Raw genomic sequence first — 17,024 nt, 5'->3', positions numbered from 1 at the left:
TCTGCTTCTAATGCACATTGTGAGAAGCTCACAGTGTGCGGTGAAACCAAAATAAGCAATTTCAGTCCAGGAGAGGAGCCTGTACAACTGTTCAAGACTGGCCGGAAGGCCGAAGGGTGAGAAGGGCGGAGGTGAGATTTAATGAACAGATGAGTAGACAGAGGATAACTTTTTATTTTATTTTACCAAGGAGTCACACATTTAAGATGAATTTGTGATTACAGCCAACAAGAGCTGTGCTTCCTGCAGAGAGAGGTGAGGAGGAGAGGCAGTGACGGGGAGCTTGTGGTGGTTGGGTTTGGTTTGTGTCTCAGTTACTCAGCAGCGAGACGTATAGAAGTTTTCTTAGATCTTCCACTTCCTGTGCAGCACAACGGAGGAGCTGAGACAGCCTGAGCAGGTGACAACTCCAAGAGAAGAGCAGGGACCCACCCTGAACCACCATGAAGTCCAACTGGATCGCCCTATCTGCGTTCCTCCAGGCTCATGTCCTGGCGGCAGGTAAGACCTTCATCCCCCAACCCTTCAAAGTGGTCTCTTCCCACCGCGCTCCACTATGGTGGCGCATTATATGTGCAATGTGAAAGACACAAAATCTGCTCAAGATTTTGGTGGAGAGATAAAAGTTACATTTCAAAAATAAGGCGATTCCTGGAATCAACGCTTTTTCTATAAATCCACGATGGTCCATTTTTCGAGATGTTAAAGCAAGATTGTGGATCCCTAATGTCCGACATGCGGCGTAGGAACCACATGTGGCCCTTTGTCATTTATTTCTTAGGGCCCTTGCAGATAGTAGTCTGTGTTTTGTTGTAGACTCCATTCAGTGAAGGAAACATATTCTTCAGACCGGCTTCTAGTGGTTACATGGGTGGGTTTGTTTCTTTCCGACAATCATACTTTTTCTGTGCTGTACATTTTCTTTTATTTATTGTTTTTTTTCTCAGATTTTTTTTTTATGATAGATATAGACTCTCTACACTCTCTGACCATCTCATGTTTCATGTCTGCAGTCTCTAATTATCTCCTTTAATATGTCTGCTATCTCTAACTGTCTCTTGTAGCATGTCTACACTCTCTGACCATCTCCTGTAGTATGTCTACACTCTCTGACCACTCCTGTTCCATGTATGCAGTCTCTGACCATCCCCTATAGCATGCCTACACTCTCTGACCACCTACTGTTCCATGTCTCCAGTCTCTAACTTCTCCTGTAGCATGTCCGCACTCTCCGACCATCCACTGTTTAATGTCCACAGTCTCTGACCATCTCCTGTTCCATGTCTACAGTCTCTGTCCATCTCCTTTAGCATGTCTGCAGTCTCTGACCATCTCCTGTAATATGTCTACACTCTTTAACCATCTCTTGTTCCATGTCTGCAGTCTCTGGCCATCTCATATAGCATGTCTACACTCTCTAACCACCTCCTGTTCCATGTTTGCAGTCTCTGACCATCCCCTATAGCATGCCTACACTCTCTGACCATCTACTGTTCCATGTCTCAAGTCTCTAACTTCTCCTGTAGCATGTCCGCACTCTCCGACCATCCACTGTTTAATGTCCACAGTCTCTGACCATCTCCTGTTCCATGTCTCTAGTCTCTGGCCATCTCCTTTAGCATGTCTGCAGTCTCTGACCATCTCCTGTAATATGTCTACACTCTTTAACCATCTCTTGTTCCATGTCTGCAGTCTCTGGCCATCTCATATAGCATGTCTACACTCTCTAACCACCTCCTGTTCCATGTCTGCAGTCTCTGACCATCCCCTATAGCAGTGTTTCTCAACCCCGGTCCTCAGGGCACACTAACAGGCCAGGTTTGCAAGAAAACTGAAATACATCCCATGTGATATCATTTGCTGCTCAGTGATTGCAGTATTCTAGTCTGCATCTCCCCAAGGTAATACCTAAAATCTGGCCTGTTAGTGTGCCCTGAGGACCGGAGTTGAGAAACACTGCCCTATAGCATGCCTACACTCTCTGACCATCTACTGTTCCATGTCTCCAGTCTCTAACTTCTCCTGTAGCATGTCCGCACTCTCCGACCATCCACTGTTTAATGTCCACAGTCTCTGACCATCTCCTGTTCCATGTCTACAGTCTCTGGCCATCTCCTTTAGCATGTCTGCAGTCTCTGACCATCTCCTGTAATATGTCTACACTCTTTAACCATCTCTTGTTCCATGTCTGCAGTCTCTGGCCATCTCATATAGCATGTCTACACTCTCTAACCACCTCCATTAACTTCTCCTGTAGCATGTCTGCAATTTACGACCATCTACTGCTCCATGTCCGCAATCTCTGATCCTCTCCTGTTCCCCATCTACAGTCTCTGACCATCTTTTGTAGCATGTCTGCAGCCTCTGACTATCTCCTGTAACATGTCTGCAGTCTCTGACCATCCACTGTTCCATGTCCACAGTCTCCGACCATCTCCTGTTCCCCGTCTACAGTCTCTGAGCACCACCTATAAGATGTCTTCAATCTCTGGCCATCTTCTGCAGCATGTCCACAGTCGCTAAGCATCCCCTGTAAGATGTCTACAGTCTTTGACCATCTCCTGTTCGATGTCTCCAGTCTCTGGCCATCTCTTGTAACATGTCTGCAGTCTCTGGCCATCTCTTGTAACATGTCATCAGTTTCTGACCATCTCCTATAGCTTGTCTACACTCCCTGACCATCTCTTTGTTCCATGTCTGCAGTTTCTGACCATCTCCTTTTCTCTGTCTACAATCTCTGACCATCTCCTGCAGTATGTTTTCAGTCTCTGACCACCTCCTGTAGCATGTGTGCGGGCTCTGATCATCTCCTGTAGTAAGTCTGCAGTCTCTGACCATCTCCTGCAGCCTCTTGTCCATGATGTTTTCTATATCTGGATACAATTTTACTCAATAAAGTCCGCTGTTTGCCTTTCATGTGAGGGTGCGGTCAGAATTTCTCTTGTGCTTGGATTTTCTCAGACCGCGGACTGGACGTGCACCCCGACCCCTGAGGGTTTATTCACTCACACCTGAGCAGCTACTTTTCCATTGTTGTCTATCTCCTGCAGCCTGTCTGTGGTCTCTGACTATCTACTGTTCCATGTCTACAGTCTCAGTCAACTTTCTGTAGCATTACATTCACTAAAACCTATGTGTGGCCCTTGGGTGATGTCAGGGGCTGCGTCTGAAGCCCCCTGTTTTAAGTATATTGGCCACCCCACTGCAGTTGCTGGTTAAACGTGTGTGGTAGGTGAGCCACTGTCATGCAAATGGTTCAAGCGATCGATGCACTTGTCCTATCATCATGTCTTTGGCCGTATCAAATCTGCTTCTACTTTTTTTCAACCTGAGCTCGTCCTGGCCAATGCACATGCGGAATATTCAAATCTACCCTTCCCACAACCTCTGCAAACCTGGCCCATCGAAATGGATCACCGAATTTTCCTTATGTGGAACCTTAACAGCTTTATTTCCAAAAATGTATTTTTCATAAGAAGAGTATGGGGCTACTATTGCGGACCTCCCAGTTGAAAATACTAATGCTCAGGCTACCATGCTGGCCAAAAAACGAATCGCTCATCATCATGTCTTTAGCCGTAGCACGTCTGCTTCCGATGCTTTCAACCTGAGCATGTCCAGGGATGTACATGCCGAGAGTTCAAATTTTCCCTTCCTATTTGGCCAACCAAATTGGATCACCGATGTGATACCCTTGTGTCTTTATTTCTAAATATACACCTTTAAAGTGACTCTGTAATGAAAAAAAACATGGGAGCTACTATTGCTGACCTTTAACCACTTTAAGACCGGGCCTTTTTCTGACACTTTTGCTTACATGTAAAAATCTGTATTTTTTGCTAGAAATTGACTTAGAACCCCAAAACATTATACATTTTTTTATGCAGAGGCCCTAGAGAATATATTGGCGGGCGTTGCAATTTTTTATGTCACAAGGTATTTTGAAAAATACACTTTTATTGAATTTTAATTCAATAATTAATTATAATTAATCACAATATAATACCCAATAATTATAATTAATCACAATATAATACCCAATCATTTGGTAAAATCTAAAAGATGATGTTACGCCGAGTAAATAGATGCCACGCTTTAAAATTGCGCATGTCCACGCGACAGCAACAAACATGTACATTTTACTATCCATAGGCAACATTTTAAAAGCCTTTACAGGTTAACACTTTATATATACAGAGAAGGACTGGTGCATGCCCATGATCAGACATTCATGTTGATGCCTTACATGTGGCATGCACAAGCACAGAGGGATGGGAGCACTTTAAACTGTATTTTTTTAATTATTTTATTTTTAATTTTTTGTATTTTTTTACACTGTCGCTTTATTTATTTATTTGTTTATTTTTATTTTTTTTTATCAATTTTATTGTTATCAGATGGACCACAAATATCTCCTGTGATAGCAATAGGCAGTGACAGGTACTCTTTATGGAGAGATCTGGGGTCTATTAGACCCCAGATCCCTCCTCTGCCCTTAAAAGCATTTGATCACACCAAGATCGGTTGGCTGGTCGACTGGGACTCCTGGTGGGACAAGAGATCCCGGGAAAGCCATAGAAGGAGACGGGATGGGGGGGGGGGTATATCCCCTCCTGCTGCTTTTAAAAAGCAATCTGGAAGCTAGTTAGCTATTAGGATTGCTTTTATAAGATTGCTGACCATCAGCTCTGAAAAATAATACTGGGATGAGGCCTGCAGTATAACCACTTGAAGTTCAGCAACGTACCATTACGTTGCTGGTCATCAAGGCACAACTTTTTATTTTCAATTTTTTAATAGATTGGGGAGGGGTTGAATTCTCTGTAAAGTTTTCTTTGCTCTCCCCAGTTGGGGAAATTCACCCCTCTATTTTTTCTGGTGACCACTGCCATCTAGAAGGAAATTGAGTGAAAACCCCAGAGAAATAGGTAAGGCCAAATCTTTCAAAGGGGACACCCGTTCCAAGGATATCTGTCTAAGGGGGAATTCCCCTCACTTTGGGATATTTCATCTAACCTCCTGTTGTGTCTTTGTAACAGGAAATAAAGGAAAATTTCCCAAATGATGCACAGACGGTAAAAAATAAACTGGGAGAAGTTTTAACTCTTCCCTATTCTATCCAAAACCTATGGCCTTGCATAAACTTTAAGAATGTTAGTTCCCTGGCTGCCATGCTGATGCTTTGTCTTCGGTGCTTTCTGAGTCCCTGACCTGTGGCAAGTATAGAGATATGACGTTCTAACACTTTTCTAAATCATTTACAGTTTGCTTTTTCTCATTCTCATACATAATGAAGCCAGACACAGCCAGGTATCTAGCGTTAAAACAAGAGCAATGGCAGCTCCCATTTGTCTCATAACAAAGTCATTTAAAGGGGAAAACAATTTTTAGACTTTGGTGACCTGATCTCAGTCTTTTGTGCTTCATGTATTGATATTTTGTATACATTAATAATGTTCTGCTAATAAGGCTGAACATACATGTGCAGATCTGATACAGCAAAAGGCAAGCCATCCAACAGAGCTTGCATTGACCATTGGGGCTGCAAACCACAAATAAGTTTTCGATTTTTCCTCTGAAGAGCAGTTTTTCACAATGAATTGTACAGATCAGCAGTGGTCGGCTTTCTTGATATTGGGGCCCTGACATCAAAGATCTGCCCACAATATTCATTAAATATTTGGTCTCAGAGACCGCAGATAAACAACAGGGATGGACAAAGGCTTTTGGCATGACACAAGAGATGGTTGGAGACTGCGGGCATGTTACAGGACATGGTCAGAAACTTTGGACATGCTAGAGGACATGATCATAAACTTTGGGCATGCTACAGGACATGGTCATAAACTTCAGGCATGCTACAGGACATGGTCAGAAACTTCAGGCATGCTACAGGACATGGTCAGAAACTTCAGGCATGCTAAGGGACATGGTCATAAACTTTCAACATGCTACAGGACATGGTTATAAACTTGGAACATGCTACAGGACATGGTCATAAACTTGGAAAATGCTATAGGACATGGTTAGAAACTTTGGACATGCTAGAGGACATGGTTAGAAACTTTGAACATGCTACAGGACATGGTCAGAAACTCCCAAAATGCTACAGGACATGGCCAGAAACTTCGGGTATGCTATAGGACATGGTCAGAAATTTTGTACATGCTACAGAACATGATCAGAAACTTCGAGCATGCTACAGGCATGGTCAGAAACTTTGGGCATGCTACAAGACATGGTCAGTAACTTCCTACATGCTAAAGGGACATGGTCAGAAACTTTGTGCATGATACAGGACATGGTCAGAAACTTCAGGCATGCTACAGGACATGGTCAGAAACTTCGGGCATGCTACAGGACAAGGTCAGTAACTTTGGGCATGCTAGAGGCATGGTCAGAAACTTTGGGCATGCTACAGGACATGGTCAGTAACTTCCTACATGCTACAGGACATAGTAAGAAACTTCAGGCATGCTACAGGACAAGGTCAGAAACTTTGGGGATGCTACAGGACATGGTCAGAAACTTGGGGCATGCTACAGGACATGGCCGGAAACTTCAGGCATGCTACAGAACATAGCCAGAAACTTGGGGCATGCTACAGGACATGGTCAGAAACTTGGGGCATGCTACAGAACATGGCCGGAAACTTCAGGCATGCTACAGAACATAGCCAGAAACTTGGGGCATGCTACAGGACATAGTCATTAACTTTGGGCATGCTACAAGACTTGGTCCTAAACTTCAGACATTCTACGAGGGATAGTCACAGACTGCAAACATGCCATAGGAGATGCTGAAGACTAGGGACAAAGTTCAGGAGTCATAGACTGAAGACAGAGAGCAGTGGCTGCAGAGGCCACACATAAAATGCCAAAGGGCCGCATGCATCTCCCGGGCCACATGTTGGGTGCCAGGGTTATAGAGGAATCCAAGCATGCGTGGAGGCATTGTGTTTCTGAGTTTTACACGTTGTTAACCCCTGTACTGCCAGATTATCACACGCGACCTAGAATCACTATGAAAAATCATATAGTATACAAGTATAGTGAAAAATGCTGTCATTTCAAAGAGCGTCCTTTGATACTGGAGGCTGTGATAGTAAACCCAACAAACAATAAGATATATTACCTTTTTTTTTATCAGTTTATAAAATGATATTGTTTAAGTTGTTGTTTCCGGATTAAATACAACTTGTTACTTTTTCGTGATAGCGATGTTTGACAAATGCTCCGAATTCCATACTGAATCCTGGATTCTATAGCTTGACAAATGCAATATATATTGTATGTTTAGCAGTCTTGTTCTACATTTCCGAGTATTTTTCTCTTACTGTACTATGAACACCTCCCTTGCCTTGGTCTTTGTGTAGCAGTACAGTTGCGTTGAGTCTCTTTTTCCGGTTTGATACAGTATGGTTGAATGACGAAGGTTCCCCCCGACCTTTTATCGGGCTCCGCATGTACAAAAGATTTAAATGTAAATATATGTAAAAATATATCCACTCTCATAAATCATTCCACTGATGGATGCAGACCTTGGGGTTGATTTTCCAAAGGAGTAGAGTTCACTTAGTGAATATGGTGAAGCTGTGTTCATTTGAAACACTCGATCATCTGAAAAAGGAAATAAAAAATTTAAACAGGATTTGAAGTGAATGTAGCGTGCCCTTATTCACCAAATTGATATTTCCTTCTCTTTAGTAAACCAACTCTACCCACATGATGGGCATCAAGAAAATATATATATATTTTTAATTATTTTATCATTTTTATAGGCTAAGTATTGTTTGCCCATTTGATAACCTGAGTGGGGGCATGGGTGAATCTTTTATTAAACTATACACACGGCAGCCTTGTAGTGCAATCTCCTACCGTAAGATACCGGGACTGCACATACATCATTGCTAGGTGGAATTAAATTATCAGTGCAGGATTACATGATGTACACAGATTGAATTGACCCCAGACCCGGTCTGCGTTAAAGGCACGATTAGACCTGTTTTTGGCAGGGTAAATGTTGTATGTATAACGTGTTCGCCATTGAAAATAATTATATCTGTTATTTTTGCTCCTCGTTTTCTCCAATGGTCGACTACTGCCTAGGTGTTCACACCTTTCACCCGTGACCACCATTGGGTCATCACTTTCCTATTGGTAATACTCCCTAGCACCTAGATGGGACCTGGACAGGGACACAGTTGTTGCTCCCATTGGGGGTGTCCGAATCCAGGTCTCACCATGAACTAACCTCAGAGAGAGTTATGGGACACATTTGTACCTTGCTGCTCTGGGTGGCGGCTTATTTGTCACACTGTTGCCTTATTGATCTTATGTTATTTATGATTAACTGCACTAGACAAATGTCTCTACTAACATATGAACACTGCTATCTTGTCTTGTTTTTGCATTGTCCCACTGTTGGACACTTTGAATGTTTGTAAGCTTTTACTTACCTTGTTTGAAACTTATTAAAAACGAATTGAACGAAAATAATTATATCTGATGCAACGTTACACTAGAAACTCGTTGGCCGTGGTCACCAATAGACCAATTGTACTTTGGGCCCTGGGCTGTTTTTAATTCATATGCCCAATGGGCAATGGATGGATGATTTAACCAGTTCTGGACCGGAAGGATTTGCCCCCTTAATGACCAGGCCATTTTTTGCAATTCGACACTGCGTTATTTTAACGGACAATTGCGCGGTTGTGCGATGCTGTACCTAAATAAAATTGAAGACTTTTTTTTCCCCACAAATAGAGCTTTCTTTTGGTGGTATTTGATCACCTCTGCAATTTTTATTTTTTGCGCTATAAACAAAAAAGAGCGACAATTCTGAAAAAAGAAAATATATATATTTTTCACATTCTGCTATATAACATTCCCAAAAAAAATTAAAAATCAAAATGTTTTAACATTTTAGGCCAATTTGTTTTCTGCTACATATTTTTGGTAAAAAAAAAAATCGCAATAAGCGTATTTTGATTGCTTTGCCCAAAAGTTATCGCGTCTACTAACTACGGGAAATATTTATGTCATTTTTATTGTTTTATTTTTTTACTAGAAATGGCTGCGATTTGTGATTTTTAGCGGGACTGCGACATTGCGGTGGACAGATCGGACCCCTAACTGACATTTTTTACACTTTTGGGGGTACCAGTGACATTACTACAGTAATCAGTGCTAAAAATATGCACTGTTACTGTAATAATGACACTGGCAAGGAAGGGGTTAACACTGTGGGTGATCAAGGGGTTAAATGTGTGCCTATGGGGTGTGTTTCTAACTGTACGGGGGAGGGACTTGTGAAATGATCATAGAGACCTGTGATCCTATATAGAAGGATCACAGGCGCTCTGTGATCATTCCAGAGAGAAGAACAATCAGCTGTGTTTACAACAGGTGACCGTTCTTCTTCTCTCAGCGGGGAATGGTCCCGGTTGCCCGGCGACAATCAGAGCAACCGGCCCCGTGCATCGGAGTCTCCGCTGCCAAACAGAGACAGGTGGCACGCGCTCGCCCCCTAGCTGCAGGCGCGGACTGACGCAGACCTACGTCGTTTCACGCAGGAGGGCCAGCCTGCTGCAGTAAATTCTGCCATGGTCCTTAAGTAGTTAATATCATATTTATGATTTGGCATTTATGTTCTACGTTTGTGGGGGCTTTTTGGTAGATTTAAAATGCAGCATTTGAATTTTGAATTGCATCGTATACAGAGGTATACTGTATGCTTTGCAAATTACACATGTGATAGTGGCAGAATATATTGAAACAAAGTTTCCAGGTATGGGGAGTATGAGTATGTATTGTTTATGATCATTGAATGATCTTAAAAGGAGACCTCAGACCTACAAAGGACGCCATTGATGGCTTTCTTCAGAAAAAACAAAACTCAAAACTCTTGAAAAGTCTAAAATTAAAAACAATAAATGGTAATGAAGTGCAAATTTTAGTATTTCCATGGAGAGAGTCTGGTGCCCTGAGTATCCACCTATTATTATTATTATTATTATGATAATACGGCATTTATATAGTGGCAATAGTATGTGCGGCAATTTGTAAGATTAAGGCAGACGGTACACTTACGGTCCACTACAAGAAGGTTCAGAGGACCCGGCAGCTTACAATCTAAATATAATCTGTTGCTACCAATGGTCAATGTTCAAATGCTCAACAGCATTGTGAATTTGTCCTATGTATGTCTGTTCATGGCTGATACCTCTAGTGCAGGGAATCCTCAAACTACGGCCCTCCAGCTGTTGCGGAACTTCACATCCCATGAGGCATTGCAAAACTCTGACATGCTCAGGCATGACTAGGCATGATGGGAATTGTAGTTCCTGAACAACTGGAGGGCCATAGTTTGAAGACCCCTGCGTCTAGTGCTTCAAAAGCCATTGCTGGAAATTCTACAGTTCCGCTATCTTGCAATAAGTCTGGATGCATGCTTTTGGATCTGTTTAATCACACGGTGAATTTAGGAAGTGTTACTTCTAATACTATAAACAGCTTTACTTAAAATTGATCTTCACTGCATCTGAGCACCACAAACCAAAATCACTATTTAATTAATTGTTATTATTCAAAGCAAACTGCCCCATCCATCCATGTCTCCATGCTTTATTTTGTTGAGAAATCACTTTAAAAAACAACTCCCTTGCATTTCTGGCCGTAGCCATCTTGAGTAAGGGCAAATGATTTATGTAGAGTTTACTTTCTTGAGTCCATTTGTCCTTAGCTCAAGCATGCATGCAGGAGAGTGTGCTTAGCTGAGAAAACCCTTCCTCCTCTCCTCCACTCCTGAAGACTTCTGGGTTACTTAAAAAGTAACCCAGTTGTTGACCCATCTCAATACTCCTGGGATGTATGACATCATTTGCCTAGGCAAAAACCCAGGAAGTAACAGAAGAAATTCAAAATAAAAAGCGTTCCTATTTATTTCAAAATGCTATCAGTGTGAGGATTATTAATGTTGATTGGGAGAGTGAATTTCCACTCTAAAGTAGAACTATGAGCCAAGCTTTTTTTTTTTCTGGATAGAGTAATGGAGAGTTATAACTAGTGATCAACAGATATCGTTTTTTTATTGTCGATACCGATATTTTGGTCATCGCATATCGGTATCGGCCGATATCTGCCGATATGTTCGGACATTTAAATTTTCTTTTTTTACAGGTACTCTTGTGGAGGGATCTGGGGGTCTAAAAGACCCCAAACCGCTCCTCTGCACTTAAAAGCATTCAAAACGCCAAGTTTGGCTGTTTTGAATGCTGTCATTTTTTAGAATTTGGCGCCGAGTACCCGGAAGTGATGTCATGACATCACTTCCGAGTTTTTACATGGATACCCGATCAGAGTTGAATGCGGCTTTGATCGGGTCTTCAGCGGCAGTGCAGGCTGGTTGCCTGGGTCTCCCAGTGGGACGGGAGACCCGGGCGAGCCGCGGAAGGCGGCGGGAGGGGTGGGGACGTCCCCTCCTTGTAATGACAGCCGTGCGGTTTCTCAGCTGCATCTGTTGTCATTACAAGACAGCCGACCGTTGGCTATGGATGCCAGTACCGGGGTGATGCCTCTAGCTGCAGGCATCACTCCAGTACAGAACTTTCCCGAAACATCGGCAATATCAGTAACCTCCAGGGTGGCGATTCTGATATATCGGGGAAAGTGCATATCGGCCCTCCATATATCGGCTTTGCCAATAATCGGTCGATCTCTAGTTATAACCCCTGTCAGATTTTTTTTGCTATTAGTCTCCCATTGGGGAGATTTCCCTTCACTTCTTGTCCCATAGCCAAACAGGAAGTGAGAGGGAATCCCTGCAAATTAAGGTAATATCTTGAGGGGTCACCAGAACTAGTGTACCCATCGGAAAATTTCCCCCGATTACTGTTCAGAGACAACCCAAAATTTGGTATTTTCTTTTACTTTCACTTTCAATGATAATGGTAGACAGGACAAACAGAGAGGAGGAATCTCCTTAATGGGGGCACAGACTGCAAGAAAAACCTGATAGATATTCCAATCCATTTCCACATCATAAAAGAAAAGTTATGCCTTTAGTTACACTTTAGTGTATCTAAACAGACCTTCAGAGTTCCTTGCCGGGCACTTGCCGTAAAGTGACTCCTGCACGCATGCGTGGGAGTGACGTCATCGTGGCTCCGGCCACTCACAGCGCAGGAGCTGCCGAACTCAGAAGAGACGCCGAGGGAGCATGACAGCTCCCACAGCGGTGTCCGGGGGTCCGTGTCGGGGCTTCGTTTTAAGGTAAGTATTTCATAATGAGCTAGTATGCGATACATACTAGCTCATTATGCCTTTGTCTTACAGGGTTTGGTTTTTTTTTTAGGCAGTATACAACCGCTTTAAACTTTAACCACTTAACCCCCGGAAGATTTTACCCCCTTCCTGAACAGGGGGTTTTTTGCGATTTTTTACTGCGTGACTTTAACGGACAATTGCGCGGTCCTGCGACGCTGTACCTAAACGAATTTCACGTCCTTTTTTTCCCACAAACAGAGCTTTCTTTTGGTTGGTATTTGATCACCTGTGTGATTTTTTGATCATGCGCTATAAACAAAAAAATAGCGTAAATTTTGCAAAAATAACAATATTTTTCACATTTTTTTATATGAAATTCCCCAAAAAAAATCTAAAAATCAAAATTTTTTAACATTTTCGGACAATTTGTTTTATGCTACATATGTTTGGTAAAAAAAATCGCAAAAAGCATATTTTGATTGGTTTGCGCAAAAGTTATCGCGTTTACTAACAAAGGGAAAGATTTTTGTCATTTTTGGTGTTTTTTTTTTAACGAGTAATGGCGGCGATCTGTGATTTTTTTTGCGGGACTGCGACATTGCAGCGGACAGATCGGACCCTTGACTGACATTTTTGACACTTTTGGGGTTACCAGTGACATTACTGCAGTAATCAATGCTATACATATGCACTGTTACTGTAAAAATTACACTGGCAGGGAAGGGGTTAAGTGTGTCCCTAGGGGCGTGCTTCTAACTGTGATTGGACATGGCTACTACTGTAAAAACAGAGATCAACGGTCCTACATAGTAGAACCGTCTGATCTCCATTTTTACACAGGGGAGATTGACAGGCGGCTTGTTTACATTAGCCGCCTGCCTTTCTCCCGCTCTACCGACGACCATAGTGTGACCGGCGGACCTGATGTACGGACATGCACAGACTCCTCAGTGAGCGAGCCGGGGGGCGCGCGCGCCTCAGCGGGTGCGCGCCTGCCCGCTATTGGCTCACAAGCCAGTCACAGGCTAGTGACGTATATATACGTCACTTTGCCTGGCCGAGGCTGACCGCCGCAGTATATCTACTTGCGGCGGTCGGCAAGTGGTTAATAATAAAACTTATTAAAAATGTATTCATAGTTCCAAACCCTGAATGCAATGCACTGAAAATGGAAACTAAAGTAGTTTATGAGCTTCATCTACTTTATGTCTCATTGGCAATCACCGTGTTAGAAATTGCATGTGCTAAAGCAGATTTATAATAAAGTAAATAAAATAAAATAAAATAAAAGCGTAAAATTGCTGCACATACCATTTTTGTTCAGTTTATGGTGGCCAACCCCATTGACCCCATAAATACCACCAGCCAATATAGATCGATGGTTCGATCCACTGTGCATTCCCAAACAGAGATATATAATTACAATGGCTAATTTTTTTTATTTTTACACCTGATGTGCATTGTATAAAAAGTCCTGGTAATCACCAAAAACATCAAATCCCAACAACGTTCTAAAGCACATTGCAGCCATCAAATTAAAAAAGTCAGAGCTTTTCACACAGAGCCACGGTGGTCACAAAAGCCTCTGGTTGTGAAGGGGTTAATTAACTGTTACGCTGCACACATTTTGTTCGCTGCCATGCCGCCTCTAGCAGCACATTGTTGGCAATAGGCTTTTAGATGTGTTTGTTTTTTTCTTTTTTAGAGGTAAGGCCTGGTACATATCAGAATTATAGTTCAGCACATACACCGATGGAAAAGGTTGATCAAATAAACGTTTCTGTGACGACGTACATCCTGTTTTTTTGCTGTGCGTGTCTTCCCTCTCTGCCAATATAATAAAGGATAAATAAAATAAAAACGTTAAAATAAAGATAAAAACTTTTATCTGATTGAAAAAAAAAAAAAAACATTCCTACAAAAAAAAAAAGAAAGAAAAAAATTATAAATGGTGAACCTAAGGTTGATATATTATTTTGTAGGATATATTTTAATACAATATAATATAAAGAAATGTATTTTATTGATTTTGGTGTAGCAGCTGGTGGGGTAGCATGGGGGGGGGGTTTCATTTAGACTCTTTATCAGGAGTTATTTTAACTTTGCTATTTTATGTAATAATTATTTCTCAAATTCTCAAAATGTTCAAAAAGCGCACCTTGATAACACAAAATTGTGCAAATATATTCATGAAATATCGATTTTAGATTTTAAAATTTATAATTATTGCAAGCGTTGATGTCTCATGAACCCATATCTTACTTCCTTTTTTTTTTTCTTTGATAAACATTTAACAAAAGTTCACAATTAGTGCAAGTCAGAAGTTAGAGATATTTTAATGAAACAAAAAGTAATCCACCATTGATTAATTGACTGTTTTGGATCACAAGACAATTAAAACATTATTGTGAAATTTAATTAAAAAGGTTGTAGTGCCAAGATTCTTCTAAAAATATAAATTCAGAATGTTATGAAATTTTTTCACAAATATCGTGGTTTATAGATATCTTACAATAGATTTATATTTTCACAAATATCGTGATCTATAGATATCTTACAATAGATTTATATTTTCACAAATATCGTGATCTATAGATATCTTACAATAGATTTATATTTTCACAAATATCGTGATCTATTGATATCTTACAAAAGATTTATATTTTTACAAATATCGTGATCCATAAATATCTCACAATAGATTTCTATTTTCACAAATATCGTGATCTATAGATATCTTACAATAGATTTATATGTTCCCTAATATCGTGATCTATAGATATCTTACAAGAGATTTATAATTTCACAAATATCGTGATCTATTATATTATTATAATTTTAGTGGGGGTTCCCTAAGACTACAAGTATATAATTACCAATTTTTTTAGGGCTTTACTTATGCCTCTATAGTGACACACACCAAAATCACAGTTATCTGCTAAAATTCTAGTTTCTAGTTGCTAACTAATTCTGGACAGTTTTATTACAAAAGTCGTATAATAAAACTGCAAAATGGCCCATAAACGCATAGTACAAAGAAGCACAATAGAGAGTACATCATAATCACGCTGAGGACCATAGTTTACACGTTTCGGGTATCAACCTGCTTCTTCAGGACTTCTTCAGGACTCGTCAGGCCTCGGGAACATATTAACAATTTTTTGAAAAATGAACTGTAAGATAGAGAAAAGTGGTACTATATACATTGCTTATACAAAACAAAAAACGGTTTATTTCTATTTTTCTTCCTTGTAGCATAAAAAAAGCTGTCTTGGGTACTATTTATCATTTTTACTACTCCAGTCTTATACATATTACATACTATGTTTACCTTGTATATCATGTTTATATATTTTTTGCATACATTACTAAATGTTATATTTTTGCCCTGCCAGCCTTGTCACTGTCATGTCTCTCATGCAAAGTCCCAACCTTTCTCTTTTTTTCCAATAAAAAAAAAAAAAAAATGGCACTAAAAAAAATTAAAATAAAAAAATCAACCATAATTACCCTCCACTCTCACCCCTTCCATGGTCACCCATACTCCAAGGATAGGGGGGACAACCATCCAATGGGGTTCCCTGAGACTTAAAAAATATTTTAAGGGTTTTTTCATTAAAAAAAGATTCAGGAATACTGGTTTAGAGAATCGACTTCAAAGTCTTATTTATCGAAGTTTCCAAAATTGAAACTTCTTTTGGTGTATCAAATAAACAGAACAGGTTTCAGGCTTCAGCTGTTTTCCACCAACACCATTTTTCATAAATATCTCACAAAAGTGAAATACAGCATCGGTACAGAGCAGGCTTTCTCACACAGGGTTCCTCCAGAAGTTTGTAGGGGTTCCTTGAGGAGACAGCAGTGACAGATTGATCTTTTGCCTACACTAATGTAGGGGATCACTACAACTTCCACTGTGTTTTTTTGTTTCTGGGCATATTTACGATATGATTCATTTTATGATTATCATATGACGTTTAGGTGCATCCTATTCTTTTTGAAACTCTCTACAACCTACTGATCATGCAGATGTACTGTGAGCTAGGTATAGATATAACTTTTAGTGGGTGTTCCCTGAGACCTAAAAACTTTTTCAAGGGTTCCTTTGTGATAAGAAAAGAAATGCTAGTTTAGAAAATAAATCCCCCCCCCCCCAAACCTTGTTGATCAAAGTTTGCAAAAATTGGAACTGCTTTTGGTGTCTCAAATACACAGTTTTCAGGCTTCCATTGTTACCCACCAACACATGTGGCTGTTATGTAAACACTGTTATAACCAAGATTCAATTTTAATCTAAATTTTTAATTTTAATTAAAAAAATTGCATACTTTACCACTTCCCGACCACCCGTCGCAGTTTTACTGCGGCAGGGTGGCTCTCCTGCGCAAACCGACATAGACCTATGTCGGTTACGATCGGGAAGCTAGGGGGCGAGCGCGCGCCGCCCGCGGCGCGTTCCCCGCCCCCACTCGGCAACGGGGAAGCTGATGCATGGGTCAGGCGGCTCCGATTGCCGTCTGACACCGGCGATCACTCCCCGCTTAGAGAGAAGGACGGCCGGCTGTTGTAAACACAGCCGACCGTTCTTCTCCCTGAAATAATCACGGAGCGCCTGTGATCCTTCTATATAGGATCACATGTCTCTATGGTAATTTCACAAACCACGCCCCCCCACAGTTAGAATCACTCCCCTAGGCTCACATTTAACCCATTAATCACCCATAGGGTTAGCCCCTTCCCTGCCAGTGTCATTATTAC

General features: G+C 41.1%; 1 protein-coding gene across 1 annotated transcript in view; it reads left to right on the top strand.

Annotated features, from left to right (window-relative positions):
• The first annotated feature begins 392 nt into the window (after window positions 1-392).
• The window catches only part of CD247 (CD247 molecule), a 210,843-nt gene continuing 194,211 nt past the window's right edge, over window positions 393-17,024 (top strand). The window contains exon 1 of the mRNA XM_082247017.1: window positions 393-501. Within this exon, the coding sequence (XP_082103143.1) occupies window positions 444-501 (58 nt within the window). The 5' untranslated portion in view covers window positions 393-443. The remainder of the gene's footprint in view (window positions 502-17,024) is intronic.

The sequence above is a fragment of the Pelophylax lessonae genome, assembly GCF_965119305.1.
Source record: "Pelophylax lessonae genome assembly, chromosome: 2".
NCBI lineage: Eukaryota > Metazoa > Chordata > Amphibia > Anura > Ranidae > Pelophylax > Pelophylax lessonae.
Note: the sequence above shows the minus strand (reverse complement) of the source record. Positions and strands in the feature narration are given on the sequence as shown.